The 22,133-nt window shown below is 32.0% G+C and overlaps 1 protein-coding gene across 1 annotated transcript in view; it reads left to right on the top strand.

The window, feature by feature from the left end:
* LOC127733323 (ADAM 17-like protease) overlaps positions 1-22,133 on the top strand; it is a 53,617-nt gene that overhangs the window by 2,822 nt on the left and 28,662 nt on the right. Inside the window, exons 3-14 of the mRNA XM_052242703.1 lie at positions 1,721-1,851; positions 3,716-3,804; positions 4,138-4,238; positions 4,572-4,660; positions 7,435-7,568; positions 8,423-8,509; positions 9,123-9,212; positions 9,987-10,125; positions 14,622-14,735; positions 16,519-16,524; positions 17,144-17,262; positions 20,383-20,452. Of these exons, the coding sequence (XP_052098663.1) occupies positions 1,721-1,851; positions 3,716-3,804; positions 4,138-4,238; positions 4,572-4,660; positions 7,435-7,568; positions 8,423-8,509; positions 9,123-9,212; positions 9,987-10,125; positions 14,622-14,735; positions 16,519-16,524; positions 17,144-17,262; positions 20,383-20,452 (1,169 nt within the window). The remainder of the gene's footprint in view (positions 1-1,720; positions 1,852-3,715; positions 3,805-4,137; positions 4,239-4,571; positions 4,661-7,434; positions 7,569-8,422; positions 8,510-9,122; positions 9,213-9,986; positions 10,126-14,621; positions 14,736-16,518; positions 16,525-17,143; positions 17,263-20,382; positions 20,453-22,133) is intronic.

Raw genomic sequence — 22,133 nt, 5'->3', positions numbered from 1 at the left:
GACAACAACCCAACCAAAGAGCAGAAAACAGCCGAAGGCCACCAATGGGTCTTCAACACAGCGAGAAAATCCCGCACCCAGAGGCGGGCTTCAGCTGGCCCCTAAACAAAAATGAGTACTAGTTCAGTGAAAATGGACTTCATACTTAACTCCAAAACATATAAATGAATTAAAATTAAAAATCATACAAGTCTAACAATGGCCAGAGGCTCCTGACTTGGGACAGATGCAAAAATGCAACCGGGTTAAACATGTTTAGTGAGATCTCAACCCTTCCCCTATACCTCTAGCCAATGTAGAAAAAACAAACACACAGCAATACGCACAGTAAGACTCAGTTTAAAAGAAGTCTGAGTCCGATGTATGAATAGGTAACAAAAGAAATTAAGCAAAATGGCAATGATACATAAATTAACAAAGGACTACTAGCAGTTGAGTTACTGACATACCAGCTCCAAACCTCAATTAAACTTATTGAAAGATTATGTCTTCATCATATGAAAATCAAGTACAATCCCTCCCGTTAGGGTTTAGTATCATGCCATCATAAAATATATGAGAAGAACATAACCCGTATCATGCCAACAACTGGTTTAAGAATAAATGTGTTTATTTCCGATGCAAAGACCCTATGAGTGAATCAATATTAATACCAAAATATGCCATCTTTAATGGCCTGACAACAGTATTGTAACTATATCCCTTCTGAATAAGTCTGTTTAAAGGTTTGGTTAGCTTTTGAGGTGAATGCTGACATTGTTGTGCTTTGTAAAGAATATTACTATAAAAGTTTGGATGTGAAATACCTGAGCGTATAAGATGTCAACAAACATATGGTTTTGTACATATGTTATACATTCTGAGGATTTGTTATTTTAGTGTATGGTTAACCTGAACCACCAATTTATGAGTTTAATCAAGATAAATCCTTGGTTCAATAGAATAAAATTTACTCTGGACTAGTATGCAGATTCATCTAATCCTTTGAATTAAGTATCTATGAAAGTGCATTTTTTTTCTCAATCCACAATAAATGGTGTCCATTAATATACACTTTATTAATGAATCTAAAATATGTGAACATTTTTTTCTCATTTACTAAAAAAAAACATTTTGTATTAATGTTTTCACAGTTGTAGAAAATTATACAGAGGAAAGTGGTATCTGACAAATGTGATGAAAAATATTGAAATTCAATAGGCCAATTAAGGGCTAATTTGAATCAAAAGTGGTTAAAACAATTATATCCTATCTGTATTAAAATAACACTGACATTAGATGGAAAGTTCAACTTTGATATACTTACACATAAGAATTATACATGAAAATAAGGAGATATTGTATGATTGTCAATGAGATAACTTTCGATAGAATCCAAATAACATGAATGCAAGCATCTTAAGGTCACCTTATAGCCTTCAACAAAGACCCATTACTTAATAGTCAGCTATAAAAGGCCTGACAGGACAAAATGAGAAATAATATATTAGAGTTACAGTGAGGTGCTTCATTATCATGATTATAGTCAACATACCTTATTCAAAATTTTTAAATCATAAAGCTATAAACATATAAAGTAATACCCAAACACTCTGCAACTTTACAAAAAGTTCAAAAAGGGAATGAAATCAAACATAGTTATTTTGTAAATTTGATTGTACTGTGTTCAAATGATGAACATATTTATCCCTATTGTGAAACCAGGTGGTTTTTTTTTCAGAAATTTTCATTTGTATGTGAAGCAAACTAAAGTTGTGTCTGATGATTTCAAGGCAACTGTGGTAGGCAGTCATGGAGTGGAGAGACCATTTGATATTGATACTGGAAATTTTTATACTGGTACCTTGAAGGGTGAGTTAAAGATGTCATGCTGGTACCCAACATGCCCAATGAAAACAGTTCAATTTTTATTTTTGCGGTCGTATATTGGTATGACATTGGCGTCGTCTTCCGAAGACACATTGGTTTTCGCCCTCTAACTTAAGTTTAAGTGAATGGATCTCTATGAAATTTTATCATAAGGTTCAATACCACAAAAGGAAGGTTGGGATTGATTTTGGGGGTTATGGTACCAACAGTTAAGGAATTGGGGGCCAAAAATAAGCATTTTTGTAACTTCCAGACATAACTTGTGTGTTAGTGTATGGATCTCTCTGACATTGTACAACAAGGTTCCATATCACAAAGGGAATGCTGGGATTGATTTTGGGGGTAATTGCCTAAAAATTTAGGAATTAGGGGCCAAAAAAGGGGCAAAAAACAAGCATTTTTCTAGTTTCATGACAATAACTTGTGTGTAAGTGTATGGATCTTTCTGAAATTGTACTACAAGGTTCCATATCACAAAGGGAAAGCTGGATATGAGTTTGGGGGTAATTGCCCAAAACGTTTAGGAAAAAGGGGCCAAAAATAAGCATTTTTCTAGTTTCCAGACAAAAACTTGTGTTCAAGTGTACTGATCTCTCTGAAATTGTACTGCAAGGTACCATACCACAAAGGGAAGGCTGAGATTGATTTTGGGGGTAATTGCCTCAAAATTGTAGGAATTAGGGGCCAAAAGGGGCAAAAAAACAAGCATTTTTCTAGTTTCAGGACAATAACTTGTGTGTAAGTGTATGGATCTTTCTGAAATTGTACTACAAGGTTCCATATCACAAAGGGAAAGCTGAGTTTGAGTTTGGGGGTAATTGCCCTAAACGTTTAGGAATTTGGGGCCAAAAAGGGGCCAAAAAGAAGCATTTTTCTAGTTTCCAGACAATAACTTGTGTTCAAGTGTACGGATCTCTCTGAAATTGTACTGCAAGGTACCATACCACAAAGGGAAGGCTGGGATTGAGTTTGGGAGTGATGAATCATAAGGGGGTTCAAAAAATTTTTTTCTTTAATATTTCCAATTTAAATTTGTTATTTCTGATTTATATATAAAAGCAAATAATAATGATAGGTTTGAATAGGTAAATTAAAATTTTTTAAGTTCTTAGACCACATTCATTCTGTGTCAGAAATCTATGCTGTGTCAAATATTTAATCACAATCCAAATTCAGTGCTGTATCAAGCTTGAATGTTGTGTCCATACTTGCCCCAACTATTCAGGGTTCGACCTCTGCAGTCGTATCAAGCTGCGCCCAGCGGAGCATTTTATTGACTTTTGACTTGTTTTCCTAAAAGAAAACAAGCATGGATTAGCTTACATTAGGGATAACTTGTGTAATTCTTGTGGTAGATATTGTCTAGAAACAATATATTTTTAATCAATCTTAGACTAGTATTTTCTCAAAATATGTCGACTGATAAAATGAAATAAAAAGAAATTTCAAAATTGAAATTAAGTTGACTGCAGTTTAGAACTGTTACCTGTGTATGACATAAGAGGTACAATGTATAGTGCATATCCATCGTATCCAGTGGCATTAAAAATGTTCCTTGTAATCTTTTCTATTCATCTATTTCTGAAGAGGAATAAATTTTGTCAGCAAATATTTTATGAGAAACAAGGACAAAAATAAATTGAACAATAACTATATTGCTTTTCTGATTTCTAAAAATTGTTTTGACTCAGAAAAAGGTCAAACTTCTGAATGTACTTGTGCACAGTGTTCTGCACAGTGTCCTATTAGGAAGGGATAATTATAACAAGCTATATGCTTTGCGTTAATTGTCTTTTTGTTAGGTTTTTTATCAAGCTTTGTGCCGATCTGATAACTGATTTTTCAGGTGATTCACAGTCAGAAGTTCAGTTACATTGGGAGAGGAATGATTTACATGCAACCATAAGAAGTCCTGATGATACCATTTACATAGAGGTAATAGACTTAACCATTTACATAGCGGTAATAGACTTAACCATTTACATAGAGGTAATAGACTTAACCATTTACATAGAGGTAATAGACTTAAACTGGAAAATGTGGAAGACACAATGTCACCATTTATGATTGAAAAACCAATTAAGAGATCCTGATATATGTGGGATACATAAAAAATAGAGAATAATAAAGAGTTTGAGCAGTTGTGAACCAAAGTTTTATAGTCATTTGTTGAATGCATGAAAGTCTTTAGAATTGTCCTAGGGATAAATTTGGTTTTTATAAGTTTTTTTTTAACAGGAAGGATTTATATAATTATATTTTTTTCAGCCATCATGGAGACATATTCCAGAGTCTGATAATCATTCAATGATTGTCTACAGACATACAGACCTTAAATGGAAGCCAGAGGACTATACTGCTGGAAAAAGGTATCAAGACTTTCAAGATTATAATGTGTCCTCTTAAAGACAATATATACTATTATACTGTATCATGATTCTATAAAAAAATTCCAGATTTTGAAATCTTACTCATAAACTGTCATAGTGCTTTGCTAATTGTATTTTTTTCAAACCATTTTTGCTGTGTAGACAGAAAAAACATGTTTACCTTATTCAAGTTATTTTTTTAATTGTATTAAAATAGAATCAATCATTTTTGTATAAATAAAATTATTTAAATGTTATAGGTATAATTCATTAATATTTCAACAGAGATTCCCAAGATATGATTTATTGTTATATATTTGTCTTTGTTTTTAGAGAAAGTTTTTGTGAGATGAAGGATCTGAGAGAGGATCAAACTGAAGAACTGGAAGATGATATCAAATTGTTTTACAATGATGATAAAGGTATGGTTTAATAATAACTGTCTGACCTTATGGATCTGAGAGAGGATCAAACTGAAGAACTGATAGATGATATCAAATTGTTTTACAATAATGATAAAGGTATGGTTTAATAATAACTGTCTGACCTTATGGATCTGAGAGAGGATCAAACTGAAGAACTGGAAGATGATATCAAATTGTTTTACAATAATGATAAAGGTATGGTTTAATAATAAATGTCTGACCTTATGGATCTGAGAGAGGATCAAACTGAAGACCTGGAAGATGATATCAAATTGTTTTACAATGATGATAAAGGTATGGTTTAATAATAAATGTCTGACCTTATGGATCTGAGAGAGGATCAAACTGAAGAACTGGAATATGATATCAAATTGTTTTACAATAATGATTAAGGTATGGTTTAATAATAAATGTCTGACCTTATGGATCTGAGAGAGGATCAAACTGAAGAACTGGAAGATGATATCAAATTGTTTTACAATAATGATAAAGGTATGGTTTAATAATAAATGTCTGACCTTATGGATCTGAGAGAGGATCAAACTGAAGACCTGGAAGATGATATCAAATTGTTTTACAATGATGATAAAGGTATGGTTTAATAATAACTGTCTGACAGTATGTATCCAATGTGACCTTGCCACACTGGAAAAGTATGTATATACTTTAAATAGATTTTTTTGGCAAGTTAGGGATGTTAAAGAATTTTAACGTGTGAGTATGAGAGTGCATTTTGAATAAAAACAAGCATCCACAATATAAAGTTTTTGAAATTTTATAAGGAATTCTGAAAACAAGTATTGACCAGTTTATATTGTAAATGTATGTCGTTTCTTGAGTGTTCCTTAGTTGAGATCCTGTATTTTTACATATATCACAAGAGGTTATTTCCTTAAAGTGAATGCATGTTGATAAAGAAAGTCATTATTTATATGATTTAGAATACCATAAATTTGAACATGTTGAATATCATTTGCTTTGAAACAGTAGTCATTTTGTTATTTCATAATTTTTTATACGCCCGTTTACGGGACGTATTATGGTATACCGCTGTCCGTCTGTCCGTCTGTCCGTCCGTCCGTCTGTCCGTCCGTCGTCAACATGTCGGACATTTACTCAAAAACGCTTTAACCAATTTGCATAAAACTTTGGTGAATTGTTTATATCCATTGACGTGAGCTACCTTTCGTTTTTTATAAATTTTAGATTTTACGTTTCCGAGTTATGGGGTTTTATTCATTAAAAAAAGGGGGAATGTCCAGTTTTCGGACAATAACTCAAGAATGCTTTCACCAACTTGCAAGAAATTGTGGTGAATTGTTTATATCTATTGACATGAGCTCCCTGTTGATTTTTATAAATTTTAGATTTTACGTTTCCCAGTTACAGGGTTTTATTCATAAAAAAGGGGGATTTTCCAGTTTTCAGACAAAAACTCAAAAATGCTTTCAACAGTTCTTATGAAACTTTGGTGAATTGTTTATATCTATTGATGTAAGCTCCCTTTAGAATTTTTTTGAATTTTACATCTTACATTTCTGAGTTATGGGGTTTTATTCATTAAAAAAGGGGGGATTTTCCAGTTTTCGGACAATAACTCAAAAATGCTGTCAGCAATTCTCATGAAACTTTGGTGAATTGTTTATATCTATTGATGTAAGTTCCCTTTACATTTTCATAAATTTCTAATATGACATTGAGAATTAATTGAACTTTATTTGTTTATAGTCTGACAACAGATTTACTAAGTATTGCGCAACAGCACAGTGTATTGCACAACAGCAAGAAATCTTTTATTTTTGACTACATTTATTCAGAAACCTATAATATGTCAAATATTTAATATCAATCCAAATTCAGACCTGTATCAAGCTTGAATATTGTGTCCATTTTTGCCCCAACTGTTCAGGGTTGGACCTCTGCGGGCGTATCCAGCTGCGCTCAGCGAAGCAGTTTATTTTAGTTTGTCATTATTTAGCAGTATTACAAAAGTTAGATATAGATGTAAGAAGATGTGGTATGAGTGCCAATGAGACAACTCTCCATCCAAGTCAAAATTTATAAAAGTAAACCATTATAGGTCACAGTACGGTCTTCAACACAGAGCCTTGGCTCAAACCGAACAGTAAGCTATAAAGGGCCCCAAAAATTACTAGTGTTAAACCATTCAAACGGGAAAACCAACGGTCTAATCTATATAAGAAACGAGAAACACTTATGAACCACATCAACAAACGACAACTACTGAACATCAGATTCCTGACTTAGGACAGGTGCAAACAAATGCAGCGGGTTTAAACGTTTTAATGGTACCAAACCTTCACCCTTTTTCTGAAACAATAGTGTAACATCACAACATAGAAAGACACACTATAAAATATCAACTGAAATAGCTTAACTCAATCAAAGGACATATTAACACCATTGAACATACACTGAACAAATAAATTTGACCTATGATACAATGTAAATACAAAATAAATAAACTAAGGGTAGTTTAGTTTCCATGTTGTTGTGCAGTTTGTGTATCCAGCTGTATAGATACTTTAACTTTAGTGTGTTGTGATAATGTGGTATGCAATGAGCATTTGTAAGATCACAAATTGTTCACTGAGACTAATATATGAATGCAAAGGTCCAATCCCTGATCTTGCTGCAGTATAGCCTTTTTGTGCTGAAATGGCGTAAAGCAACCACCAATCAATCAATTAAAACCGGTTTACATTTTTGAAGTTGTAGTAAATCTCACACTAAAGTTTTATTTTTTCCAGGTCATGTAAGAAAGAAAAGACAAACTTATCCACATGTTGGATCACACACCATGTGTGGACTGCTTGCAGTAGCTGACTATTACTTCTTCAAAGAGATTGGACGTAGTGATAAGAGAGTTACTGGAGAATATCTTGTATGTATTGATCTTAATGTTGAAATATGCATTGTCATGCAAATATTGAGTCAGTTTTAATTTTTCAGATTTATGTCAGTCCGTAGACTTAGGCTGCTGTCTTCCTGTCAATTAATGAAATTACAATGAAATAGTCCTTGATTTCTGTAAAATGATCCTTGGATACAGCTTGAATCCTAGAAAAATTGAATATCTGACAGATTTTTATGTTCATCACAGGAGACAGGCACAACAAACACTCATAGTATGGTGATGTTGATCAGGCATGTAAACAGGGAAAGTGGGTACCTTTAAGGTGTAATCAACTCCTACAGGTTTCAATCCAGATCCCTTAACTTCACAAAACTTTGCACACATAGAAAGTTGTAAAATAATCCTTGGATACTGCTTGAATCCTAGAAAAATTGAATATCTGACAGATTTTTATGTTCATCACAGGAGACGGGCACAACACACACTCATAGTATGATGATGTTGATCAGGCATGTAAACAGGGAAAGTGGGTACCTTTAAGGTGTAATCAACTCCCACAGGTTTCAATCCAGATCCCTTAACTTCACAAAACTTTGCACACATAGAAAGTTGTGCATCTGCTATAATGGATTTTTTGGAAGTTTTCTTATTTTCCAGACATATCAACTCATTTTATAGAAAAAAAGATACAAAAGAATATCACTTTTGTGTAATCAACTCCTACAGTTTTCAACCCAGATCATTTATTCATACATGAACAAACAGCTTAGTTAATCTGATTTTTTTTTTAAACAATTCCCCTTTTTTTGTAAATTTTATTCTGTAATTATTTCACTTTCCTTTTTTGAAAATGTGTTTTGTATTATTTTTCTGTATTATAGATTGGAATGATAGGGAGAGTGAATAACATATATCAGAAAACAGTCTGGGGTGAGGGAGTGACTAATTTAGGATTTCAGATCAAAGAGGTACTTCAAAAAATTATCCTTCTGTAGAAAAAAGAGTTTTGCCGTCTTTATAATAGTTACAAAATGGAAAGAGATACATGAAAACCAACTGGAAAGTAGTGTTAACATTAGAAGATATATACAGATATATATACACTTTTATATACACACATAAAAATAACTTGCACAAATATAGTATGATAAACTAAACCATGGAAATTAGTTAGATTGAAAAATGACATGGTTTTGGTAATTGTTTTCATTTACTGTATATGAAGTTATTTTCATGTTGGCTTTATTTTCAAATAAGTCTAATACAAGGAAGTTAAGCATTATAAATGATACATGTTGGCCTGAGTGAATGTGCTAACTTTTGTTATATATCATTGTTTCACCTACTACTGTTTGCAAATATACCGTATAGCGGGTTATTTTCGCAGGTGCACGAGTTCTTTTGTATCATTCTACTGATTATAATTTCACTTTTGGACACATGCTATTATCAACAAAAAAGCATCAATTGTAAATATGAAACTTCATTGTAAAAATTTGTCAGAAAAGAGTGTATTAACTCAATAAACAGTATAAAACAAACCACAAGAGCAGATTGAGTTACATAATTATTTCATTATAGATGAAGGTCCATGACACTTTAGAAGATCCATCAGTAGGAGACCACTACAACATGCCAAATAGACCCAGAGATATGGATGCTGTGTTAGATGTATGTGTTTTTTATTTGAATGCTACTATATTTTATTCATTTCGAAATTTTGGGTCCTCAATGCTCTTCAACTTCACACTTTATTTGGCCTTTTTAACTTTTTTGATTTGAGAGTCACTGATGAATCTTTTATAGCTTAAACACTTGTCTGGCATACAAAATTTTATTCCTGGTATCTATGATGGGTTTATTTACAACCACTGTGTCAATGCCACTGCTGGTGGAGGTTTCCTCCCCAAGGGTATCTCCATGGAAACAAGTAAACTGTTTTTGTGAGAAAAAGATTTCACTTAATGTGTCAGGACAGCTTAATGAAAAAGCCTTCTTGACCAAGTAGTCCAGGATACTCGTTGCCATCTACCTGTATTTGTGTCAGATTGTCACAACTATTGTTAATTCAGAAATTATTGCGAAGTTTTTTATAATGTTAATAATGTAACTTGATGAGTTTCGCAATAGTTTCGCATTAATAAAAACTTGCATTCTGATATATCATGATACATATATCTGTATGCAGATTTTCCTGAAATCGCAATAATTAATCTCACATCTTTGTCCATTCTATAAGAAAATCGCAATAATAAATGCATGCAATAATTTCTGAATTTACCGTATACATGTATAAAGTGTTTGAAAGTCAGACAGATAGTTTTCAAAAATCTACTGGTTTATTTTTCAATAATTTTTCAATAAAATTGAATGCAGTGAAATTGTAGGAACAACTATTATGTTTTCATATTATTATACATGTATTATCTTTTTTTTTTTTTACAGTGGTTTGGAGTAGATCATAAAAAAATGACAAAATTTTGTCTTGGACACTTATTTACATACCAACAGTTTAGAGGAAAATTAGGTTTAGCTTACATTGGTTCTTGGAGAAATACAGATCCAGGTGGAATATGTTCTTTTGGTAAGAGTGGTCAGAATACAGTTACTGTAAAGCTACATATTACATGTAAATTCATTTCTGTTAGGGAAAAATAAATCATCTTTATCAATATCCCAAACAGCCTATGAGTAAGGAATACAATTTTGATTTGGTAACAAAAAAGCTTTCAATATTGGTATTCGGACATGCTGCTAAATTAAAAAAAATAGATTAAACAATTCTTGCTGTTTTAAAGTGCAGAGGCCCATACAATAAAGGTGCAAAAACTACAGATTTTATAAATGTTAGCAAAGATATAAATTTCCAGAGAATTTCATCGTATGAAAATTTTATTTACACTTCAAGAATGTGTTCATTCAGGTACCCCCTGAATTGCAGAAAATTTTATCTATTATGATCTTCCAAAAATCAAAACCATATATTGGAAAATGTCTCAGCTTCAAAATGAGTCATCACACTTGTCCAAGTTTTAAATATTTACCAAGGAATTAAAGAAAATGTTACTATTAACACCTTACTGAAATGAATTGTATTTATTGACCTATCTATTGAATATTTTGTTGTTGGATTGTAATGTGATCTGGCTTTATGTTCATTTACCCTCATTTATGTTCTTATTTTTTGTCTTATTGACTAAAAAGTTTTGATGATAGGATATAAAAATAAATATGCACCTTAACATTGATTACAATTAAAAAGATCAGATACAAGAGCAAATATCTTTGTCAATTTGCTGCTTAATTTACAAATGTTAGACTTATTTACATAATATTCAAATATCTCCTTCTTTTGTGAATGAGTTAAAAACTTCTTTACTCGAGAAAATTAAGTTATAGATTTTTAGCATGTCAGCCTTTTATAGGGAGAATGGTAAAATCTAAAATTTAACTAGTGAAACTGAAGAAATATTTATCATATATCATAGTCAACAGAGGGAGAATGCATTAATGTGTTCAGCTTTTCTTGCATTTAAACCAATAATCAGATAGGACAACATCAGTGAATCTGCTAATGAATAAACATTATAATGAATAAGCTACCAGTTTGATATAGCACCTGAAATTACCTGTTTATTGTGCAAGAAATTTTAAAGCAAATATATGTGGTTCAAAGTATTATCTACCTGGTTGAACATTGTATAAATGCACCAACCAATGAGAGAGAACTTTTCTTGTTTTCCATTCCCAGTCTTTAAAGTAACTACTAAGTTCTTAGCACTGGCCAACATGCTTTCATATAACTAGAAAGAACACAGTGGATAGAGCATCTACATTTATTTAAAAAAAAAAAAACCTACACAGTTTAAGTTTTCTTGTGTCTCTTTTTACATTATCATGCTTTCTAGCAAATTGCTTTCATGATTTTTATGCCCCCGCCACAGCGGAGGGGCATTAAGTGTTACCCTTGTCTGTCCGTACGTTCCAAAATTAGTTTCCGTTACTAAGTTTGCCTCAACAAAATGTTATGAAACTTATACTCAATGCTTATTACAACAAAATACCGATCAAGTTCAAATTTGGGTAGCGTCAATTTTACCGCTCTTGAGTTATGTCCCTTTATAACGTTATATGCAAGTGGGGGCATCATCTGTGTCCCATGGACACATTTTCCATTTATTTAATCACAAAATTTTGTTTTGCAATTGGACTATGTATTATGATAGCTCATTAAATTAATTAGGGCCCTGTCAGTTATTTGTCAAAAAGACTATTGCAATGAGCTGTTCCATCTGTGCATCCCTCCATTACAAATTGTTTCTGCTCTTTATCTTGAAAATCTCTTGGAACTGGGTATGAAACTTGACATGATTATTCACCTGGACTAGCTGGCGTGTCATATACAAGTAAGAAAATCTAACCAAAAACTTACTTCAACTGTCACCACAGTGTGTTATTTTTTTATAAAAATTTAAGCGCTCTTACTTTAAAGCCCCCCTACTGTTGGGTAAGGAATTTGGCATGATTATTGCATAACAACATTTGTTCACCAAGTTCAGCACTGGTTATTCAAGACATGCTGTAATTAAAAGTTGTAAATTTTTATTGAAATTCGAAAATGTGAAAATATTTTTTTCAATAAGAATTAACAATAAAAGTAGCTTCATAGAAGGTGGAAATGGCACCATTTTCTGCCCTTGTTCTCAGACACAGAAGAGTTATATTCCTCTGTTTCCTCATGCTACAGTGAGTTTTTTTTAAATAAGAGGAAAATGAAATATTGATTTTAACAAGACGATCTGTTAGATATCTAGAAGTAATATCTATTTGCACTGGTAATGTTAAATTCAAGATGCTGATATTTGTTGTAAATTACACTTTATAAGTCTTCAAAACGTTTTTTTATTACTATTGGCAGTATTAATTCCAAACCTGTTTCTGAGTTTGACTGTTTTTGATCCTATGAGTAGACTTATTGTTAGACTTTTTGTTTTATTATTGTAGTAATTAAATCATTTATTAGGACGTTTCGGCCACTGGCCTTCTTCAGTTTCTTTGTTATTCTTCTAAACTACATGGTAGACATTTATTGTTTTGAATATGCATGTAATATTTGCTGCTGTGTATTTTTCAGCGGCAAGATGTAAGTTCATAGATATATATTTTTTAGACGATTTTTGTATTAGCTTATTTTATGGTCTGTTTCAAGCAAAATTAAAGAAAATGTATTTCTATTATATGATAAATATAAAGCATGTATTAGTCATGTTTATCATATATATGTATATAACAGTTTTTGTTTTTTAATGTTTTGTTTTTGCATGATTTGTTAGAAGGGAATTTTTGTCAATGTTTTGTATAATTTTTGCTGTAACACATTATAAGAATATATTTTGTATTGAAGCTTCATTTCATATGCCTGGCAGATGATTTATGCTGGAATGTTTTATCTGGCTTGAACTCTTTCAATTGCAGTAGATCATTGTTTCTATACCTTATCCCATTGGAACTCCTAGTAGAGAAATAGAATGCAATTTAAGCTTGTTTTAAGCAAACAGAATTTAATCAGAAGACAGAAATGCCATGTATATCATCATAGAAGATCAGGGACGTTACAATATTTGAAAGGAGTCATAAAATAGTGCTCTACATTTTTAAAATCTGGAATATATACAGAAAATTGAGTTGATCCATATTGGCAGGAAATGTTTTATGCCATTTGGTTAAAAAAAAATGGATGATTTATCTTAAAAATATAGCTTGTTTGACATTTCCCAAATGATTTAACTATTATAATAAAAAAAAAAAAAAAAAAAAGTCAACCAGAAACTTCAACAACAATTAAATAGTTTATCTTACCCTTTTGTCAAATCTGTCTTTGTGTATTCAATACAGTTAAAATAAGCAAACACGGAGAGCATCTGATCAGGGCCTTCTGACTGTCCTTGTTTAATAATTAAATGATAAACTATCTGCAAACATCTGATACAATAACAACATCTTTGAGTGAAAAAAAAACCCACTTAAACAATTGCAGTTTAGAGGTCATTACTAGACATTTACCAGAAGGTGTAAGAATAATATAATGAATGTATAGATATCTAAATATCTTTGGTGATAAGCAGTAAAAGAATGAAAATAATACTTTATAAGTTTGTTGCGTCCATAGTGTTTTCTACGTTTACCTTTATCCGGAATGCTTATACCCAAAAAATTGAAAGCCATGGATGTATAATAAACTTCCTAAACATGTGAAGAGCTATATTAAGTTAAATTAAAAAAGGAAGGTCAGGTATATTATTTTTTCAAGGTTCACAGATATTGTTAGATGTTTTGATTTCTTTTTGAATTACATTTTAGAGAAAATTATTTATTGCTGAAATTGATCATAACTGTGATCTGATGTATATAAATTGGGTTAAGTTTCAGTCTTACCATTTCATTTTGACCTACAGTCCATGCGTTATTGACTTTGTAAAAATATTTAATGTTTTTGTCCAGATTAATGTATAAATCTTGCATGCAATGGTATTTAAGTTAGAAAATTAGCTTCCATACAATCCTAGATTTACTGAAATATATGCATCTTCATTAACATAACTTGGTTAAAGTTTGATAATATCCAAAACACTGTACCAATAGTCCATACTAGGCTTCAGATGAAATCTTGATAATGATTAACCAGTACCCTGCAGTACATCATTTCATTTGTGCTTCAAAAATGTATTGCAGTGCAATGAAAGTTTTTCATGTCATAAAGCATATGTCGATGTTATCTAATGGCATATTTTTTCAGGTACTTTCATTTGATTTTGTTTATGCCAAATATTGCTCTTATGACTTTCATTTGATCATACAAAGGATTTTTTGTTTTTAATTTATTTTGATTTAAGCAAGGTTTTATTGAGGAAACAAATTATTGTATATTGGTTGAACTGTATGTTGATAAGTTTTTATATTTAGACATAATAATTTAGAAGAGTCTTTGTTTGCCTATTATATGAAATCAACAAAAATGATACACCATGAATATTAGTTACTGTATTAGAATAAACCTTGTATAAATACTTATATTGACAGCTGCATATATTGGAACTGGACAGAAAATTGCAGTCAATACTGGTGTTAGTAGTTTCCAGAATCCTGGAGGGTCTAGAGCTTTGGCTGCTCAGGCTTTAATTACTGTATCACACGGTTAGTATAGAAATCCTCAAATATCTTGAAATGGTCTTGCACTTTATTCGAAATTTGGTAGATAGTTGTCTCATTGGCAATCATACCTTAACTCCTTATTGTCGAGCCTTCGACTTTAGTCGAAAAAGCGAGACATAGCGATCCTACATTCCGTCGGCGTCGTCGTCGTCGGCGGCGTCCACAAATATTCACTCTGTGGTTAAAGTTTTTGAAATTTTAATAACTTTCTTAAACTATTTTGGATTTGTACCAAACTTGGACAGAAGCTTGTTTATGATCAAAAGCTAGTATCTAGAAGGAAATTTTGTAAAATAATAAATCCATTTTTTCTGTATTTTACTTTTAAATGGACTTAGATTTCCTGTCAGGAAACAACACATTCACTCTGTGGTTAAAGTTTTTTAAGTTTTAATAACTTTCTTATACTATTTTGGATTTGCACCAAACTTTAACAGAAGCTTGTTTATGATCAAATGCTAGTATCTAGAAGGAAATTTTGTTTTCTTCAAGTTAACATTACATTCAGTCTGCAGATAAAGTTTTTAAACATTTATTAGATTCATAAACTATCCTGGATTTTTACCAAACTTGGACAGAAAGTTCTTACAATCAAAAGATAGTATCAAGAGGAATATTTTATTGATTTACTTCCTCATTTTTGTTGAGCCTGCGATTAACAGAAAAAGTAGGCGAGACACTGGGTTCCGCGGAACCCTTACGAATTTTTTTTATATTCATTAGGTAAACTCAATACTAAAAGATTGGGAAGCGATATTATTTTACATAAGACATTAGTCTTTTCATGCCCTGCCTACAATGGTATGGGGCATTATGTTTTCTGGTCTGTGCATCAGTCTGTTTGTTTGTCCCATATCAGATTTTTGGTGAGGTAGTTTAACATGAAGTTGTGGTGACATCAATTTGAAACTTAGTACATGTGTTCACTATGACAGGAACTTTTTAATTATTTGCCAAATTATGGTTTGAACCCTGATTCCATGGTTGACTGAACATGGATATTTGATAATTTGAAATCAGTACATTTGCAGGTTAATCTTTTGAATCTGAGATTAACAGGTTTTGATTAATAACAACCAAAACTTTGTTAAGTTGTCTCACAAAACTCTTTAATTCAAGGCAGTTTGTCAGTTGTTGCAAAAAATCTTAACTAACGATAGATTTTTTTCCATTGATAAGTTGAGCATGCTTAATGGAAACTCATATTTTAAAGTCCCCTTGAAAGAGAATAAGAAATTTTAAAACACCAATTACTCCTGGATTTTAAGACACTTTTTGTGTCCCTTAAGTGTAAATTCTGTATTGTGAAAGTAATAATGTAGAACGCTCAATAACTCCAACACCAGACCTGGGGTAATTGAAAAATATAACTGTATGATAAAGTTCTAAGCATAAAAGTAATTCAAATTTTATTAATTACATTGACAATATAATTGTACTGTTATTAATGTAATTTTAGAATAGATGTTATAGTAATTGTAATTTAAATGAAAATGTCAGTATGTCATTGAAATGTTATTAATTATTTAAGCATGTAATTGACTCCAGGTCTGTGATACACTAGCTGAAAAAAAAAATGATGCTCCTTTTCGTATTGAGAAATCTTAAGGTCTTATTGCATATTAAAAAGTTTAAATTTTCCTCTTCAGTACTGTTTTATACAATATTTTAGCATGCTAAAAAAATCATTGATTCATGTGTTAATATTTGATGCCTTTTATTTCATATCATTGACCTCGTTGATGCTGTATTGATGGAAAAACAGAGCTAGGTATGTCACTTTGTGTTATTTTTACCAATATTGCCACTGGGAAGTAATACCAACACCAATATTTTGGATGACAAATTTATTTCAAAACATTATGAAATACAAAAGTAATCCAAAAAGTTGGTTCATATATACCTAATAGTAAAAGAAAAGAAAAGTAAAAAGAATGATGTAGAGATTGATTGTTGCTGGTTTTATCCATTTGTACTATCTAAATTGTCTTCTTTTATTTATACTTAGTGTTTGTACTTAAAACCCTATACTTGAGTGATTCAGTTGATTGATCTGCTTAAAAGCACCTTTTCTTGGCTGATATGATGAGAGTTGATACTTTTTGTAATATATCCCCCCCCCCCCCCCCAAAAAAAAAAAGAAAAAAAAAAGAGCATGAATTTACAACTTGCCATATAGTGATCTCATATTAGTTATTAATTTGTAGTTTTGTTGCTGACTCATTAAAGCTGACTCACATATGTCATATGCATACATTAAAGCTGACTCACATATGTCATATGCATACATTAAAGCTGACTCACATATGTCATATGCAAACATTAAAGCTGACTCACATATGCCATATGCATACATTTTCTTAATTCACATGTTACCTGGCATTTTACAGGACATAACTGGGGCAGTGAACATGATCCAGATTCTAATGAATGTGCACCAGATGTGAGCAGTAATGGAAAATATATCATGTACTACATGGCTACTACAGGATATGATGCCAATAATCAGGTCAGGGCTGTTCCAATGAAATTGGAGGGTTGGAAAATACTTAGAAAAATCCCTCAAAACCAACTTACTTTCTTTGAGTAATTTTGCATTCATCAAACAGACATACAACTATAAATGACCAATGACCCATGTACAAAAATATAACTTCCTTACCTATCCTGATATTCATTTTAATGGGTTAACCATTACTTTTTAGGATATCAAATATGCATTTATAATTTTGACCTCAAAAAGTCAATAGTGTTATTTCTTATTTTTAGATACGGTATTTTTTTTTTATCAGAAGGTACTATAATTCTTTTTAGTCCCCTACTGACCAAGTCGAAGGGGACTTTAGGTTTGCACTCTGTCTGTCTGTCTGTCTGTCCATTCGTCAGTCCGGCAAATCAGTTTTCCACACTTTTTAAATGACCCCAAAATCATATATTGGTATGACGTTGGTGTCGTCATTGTCGTCATCGTAAGACACATTGGTTTTCACATAATAACTTTAGTTTAAGTGAATGGATCTCTATGAAATTTTACCATAAGGTTCAATATCAGAAAAGGAAGGTTGGGATTGATTTTGGGGGTTATGGTACCAACAGTTAAGGAATTAGGGGCCAAAAAGGGGCCAAAAATAAGCATTTTTGTAACTTCCAGACAATAACTTGTGTGTTAGTGTATGGATCTCTCTGAAATTATACCACAAGTTTCCATACCACAAAGGGATGGTTAGGATTGGTTTGGGGGGTTATGGCTCAAACCGTTTAGGAATTAGGGGCAAAAAAGGGGAAAAAACAAGGGTTTCCTGGTTAATGGGCAATTTAAAAGCAGTGTAAGGGTGGTAATCCAAAAACAAAATTGTACAATGTTGGATTACCTCCCTTACACTGCTTTTAAATTATCTATTTAAGACTTTTATGATGTATTTAAATTGGTAATTATGGTTGCAAACTCCATTGGAAATTTGAATTGAGATTATGACCATATCTTGAGGGAAAGAATTTTTTTTTTGGAAAGGGGGGGCAATTTTTTTTTTCCTTTCAGATTTCAGAAATTAAAAAGAAAATTTCTTCAAATGCAAAAAAAGGGGGGGGGGGGGGGGGGTCAATACCCATAGTTTTATCATGACAAGTTACAGATCAAGTTCGAATTTTGTTCTGGTCTGATGATTTTGTGCAGAGTAATGGTCCTTGGACATAGAAAATTCACTCAAATAATCAGTTTTATGCACTTTTTTTTGTCATTATGAAGATATTGATTTAATAATTGGTATATAGTTTTATCATGACAAGTTACAGATCAATTTCGAATTTTGTTCTGGTTTGATGATTTTGTGCAGAGTTATGGTCCTTGGACTTAGAAAATTCACTCAAATACTCAGTTTTCCACACTTTTTTTTGTCATGCTTGAAGATATTGATTTAATAATCGGCATATAGTTTTATCATGACAAGTTACAGATCAATTTCGAATTTTGTTCTGGTTTGATGATTTTGTGCAGAGTTATGGTCCTTGGACTTAGAAAATTCACTCAAATAATCAGTTTTCCACACTTTTTTACGTCAAGCTTGAAGATATTGACTTGATATTTGTTATATAGTTTACATCATGACACGTTATAGATCAAGTTAGCATTTTGTTCCAGTACAATGAATTCTTAACCAGTAGGGGACTATGTATTGCCATGCAATACTCTCAGAATGCTTGTTTGTTGATGTTTTTTTGTTGATGTTTTTTGTTGTGTTTTTTCTCAGAGAAAGGGCACAATAAATACATGTAAAATTTTAAGAAATAAATGTAAAATCTTCCTTTTAATTACATATTTCAAAGATGTGGTACAGATTAAATTGTGACTTTTTATTTAGAACTTTGGAATATATCTCTGTTGAAAAATGAAAGTAGACTAAATATAAAGGAACAAAACTCCATATGTAGAAGAATCCCTTTTCCATTTTAAAAGCATCTAAAATAAAGACATATTTTTAGAATGGTAAAGTTAGTAAGTTACCCCCTTAAACGTTCAATAAGTAAAAATTACTTTTGTTTTTTTTTTTCAAAATGGAAAAAATGGCAAGTATAGAAGATGGACAAACCTTCAGTTCCACTTTATAGTAATAACATTTTCTTTTGTAAAATTAAAGTGTTCACATTTTTAGAAGGAAAGTTGTGCTAGGGGAAGAGATATGGATAATTTTCTTTTCAATCTTGAATGCAATAAGAGAATATTGAACAAAATCTATATGTAACCCAATGAAGAAAATCTTAATGCAATGTTGCAGAATCTTAAGAATGAGGCATAATTTCATTATTCCATCACCAAAATAAAAAAGTGTCATGCTATTTGAGGAATTCTTAAAACGTTGATAACTAAACACAATGTCTTGTTGTATGCCTTGTATCGCTTAATAGATCATTAGACACGCAATAAGTGTATTACATAAAACAGAAAACAGGAATAACAAGAAAACTATTAGCCAGCACAACAGACCACACAAATGAATGATTTTCATGAGAAAAAATTTGTACAAATAATGAACAACACATGATCCGAATAACCTTACTTGTATACAGGCACATAATGTGGTAGGGTTAAACCAGTTTTATTGTGCCAACAAACCTCCATACTTGACCTATCTAGACCATTTGTCGTAACAGTAAAACACACGATAAAAAAGTGCACAGTCTAGCTACAAACAGGATGACCACTTGATCAAGGAATAAAGATTTAATTAACATTATTTGGAAAGTAGGGTCAAAATGTGCTTCTTATTACAAGAAGCTAGCTGTTGGTTGCATACTGCCGCTTAAGAAGAAAAACAAATCAGAAGCTTACAGTAGAAATAAAGAGTCAGTCATTTACAGTAGGATGAATTACTACTATGAAATCAAGGTTAGTTGGCTTGATGTACTAGTACTTTTACATACATGTGATAAGGTCAAGGTCAGATTGGGAAGATTGACCTTCAGTTCAACCAAAATCGCATGCTGCCACATGTTTGATTTTAGTTTAGGTGAAAAATTAAAATGAAGTTAGTTGAGCCTACATAAAAATATATCTTTACATTGGCACAAAACTATTTATTAAAAAAAAAGTTCAATTTTATAATATTGTGCAACATTTGTTTTTATTTTGTAGATATTTTCTCCATGTAGTAAAAGGTTTATCTTCAAAGTGGTGTCGAAAAAAGGCTTCAGCTGTTTTGATGGTAATACATGTGATTTATACATTTTTGCAATCAAAGCAGTGTTATAGAGAACCCAATTCAATAACATTTAGTCAAAAGAGTAACTATTTACTTGAAGATATACTGATAGATGAAGGTCATCTTGTGGAGAGGAAAACTTCTGGTCACTATAATTTTTTTCTAAATGTTATTAAACTGAAGTTTTATAACAAGACTGTTGAGAAATGGGAAGACAGGGCAAATATTAGGAAGTCTCCATAGGTCTTTACTCATATAAAAAAAGAACAACTTGTGGTTTAAACCACTGATATGACTGATGTCCTGAAGAAAATTTCCATTTGTTGTGCTTAATCTAACTTAACAACTTCCTCAGTCATAGTTGACATTTAACCAATTTGTCTGTTCTGTTTGGACTCTTTTTGATTTTTCAGCTCACCAGCTCTTTATATTTTTGACTTTTCAAACTTTTGCCCATCCCATTTCTGATGGTGGGAGATTGACTGTAAAGCTCATAGCTCATAAACTAATTAACCATTCCACTTTTAAATGTTCCTGTCCAAAGCAATAAATTAAATGTGCATTGAACTGTCTTTGTTTAGTAATGTTATTTTTGTTTGTTTGTTTTGTATTTTGCTATGTTGATATTAAATAAAATAAAATTCTAGACCTTGCTGACAGGATTGGTCATGCTCTAGATTTGGGGTCTTGTTAACTTCATATCAGAATGATTTCACAATCCTTAATAAAGATCATTGCAGGGAGGTAGAGATGTTTGTTTGATTTTATCTATGTTAAATCCGTTAACCTGATGGGGAAATATATAAAGTAAACTCACTTGATTCATTCCGGTACTATCTGAATAGATACCTTAAGGCTCCCCACTTTTTAAAGGAATTTGACATTATGAAGCATGAAGAGTTTAATGAATCAAATCAAGTATTTAAAACCCACCTAACAGAATTAAAAGCCAATGGAAAAGGAGCTACACAGCATTTTCCAATAATTTCTGAAATTGACAGGACAAAATTGTTTTCGTCAGCTTTTATGCAACCAAGCTCCCCTACTGGTTTATTAAATAAATTCCAATTTGATATGAAAATGTACTTCTCAGTGGCAGATCCAGAAATTTTCATAAGGGGGCCCACTGACTGCATAAGAGGGGGCCCGCTCTAGTCATACCATAGTGATTCACTAAATAATCATCCAAATTTTTCCCACAAAAGGGGGCCCTGGGTCCCTGGGCCCCGACAACCCCCCCCCCCCCCTTTCCCCTCCCCCCGCCCTAAATCTGCCTCTGCTTCTTCAGACGTGGGGCTGAAAATATGGATAAGATGACAAAAGACGCTTTTATCGTCAAAACAGACCCAGAACTAAAACAAAGTACATGTACGTGACAAAACAAATTGACGAACTTACCAAAAATCACAGCTACAATGATAAGGAAAATTTCACTGCAATTATGCCAGAGCAACCTGATAGTCTGTCTTGTCCCTTGGCAGCTTTTAGAGGTACATTTCTAAACTGAATGCTCAATGCAACAGATTATGGCAAAGGCCACTGGGATCCTTTTATGAAGATTCTGCTACTTGGGATTGTAATTCTCCCATTGATAGTGACACTTTGGCTCAATTTATGAATTAGTTAAGTAAACTTTGTTGCTAATCACAAGTTTACGCTAACCAATCATTCCAAGCGACTGGTG

Source organism: Mytilus californianus, unplaced genomic scaffold (genome assembly GCF_021869535.1).
Source record: "Mytilus californianus isolate M0D057914Y unplaced genomic scaffold, xbMytCali1.0.p SCAF_3, whole genome shotgun sequence".
Lineage (NCBI taxonomy): Eukaryota > Metazoa > Mollusca > Bivalvia > Mytilida > Mytilidae > Mytilus > Mytilus californianus.
Note: the sequence above shows the minus strand (reverse complement) of the source record. Positions and strands in the feature narration are given on the sequence as shown.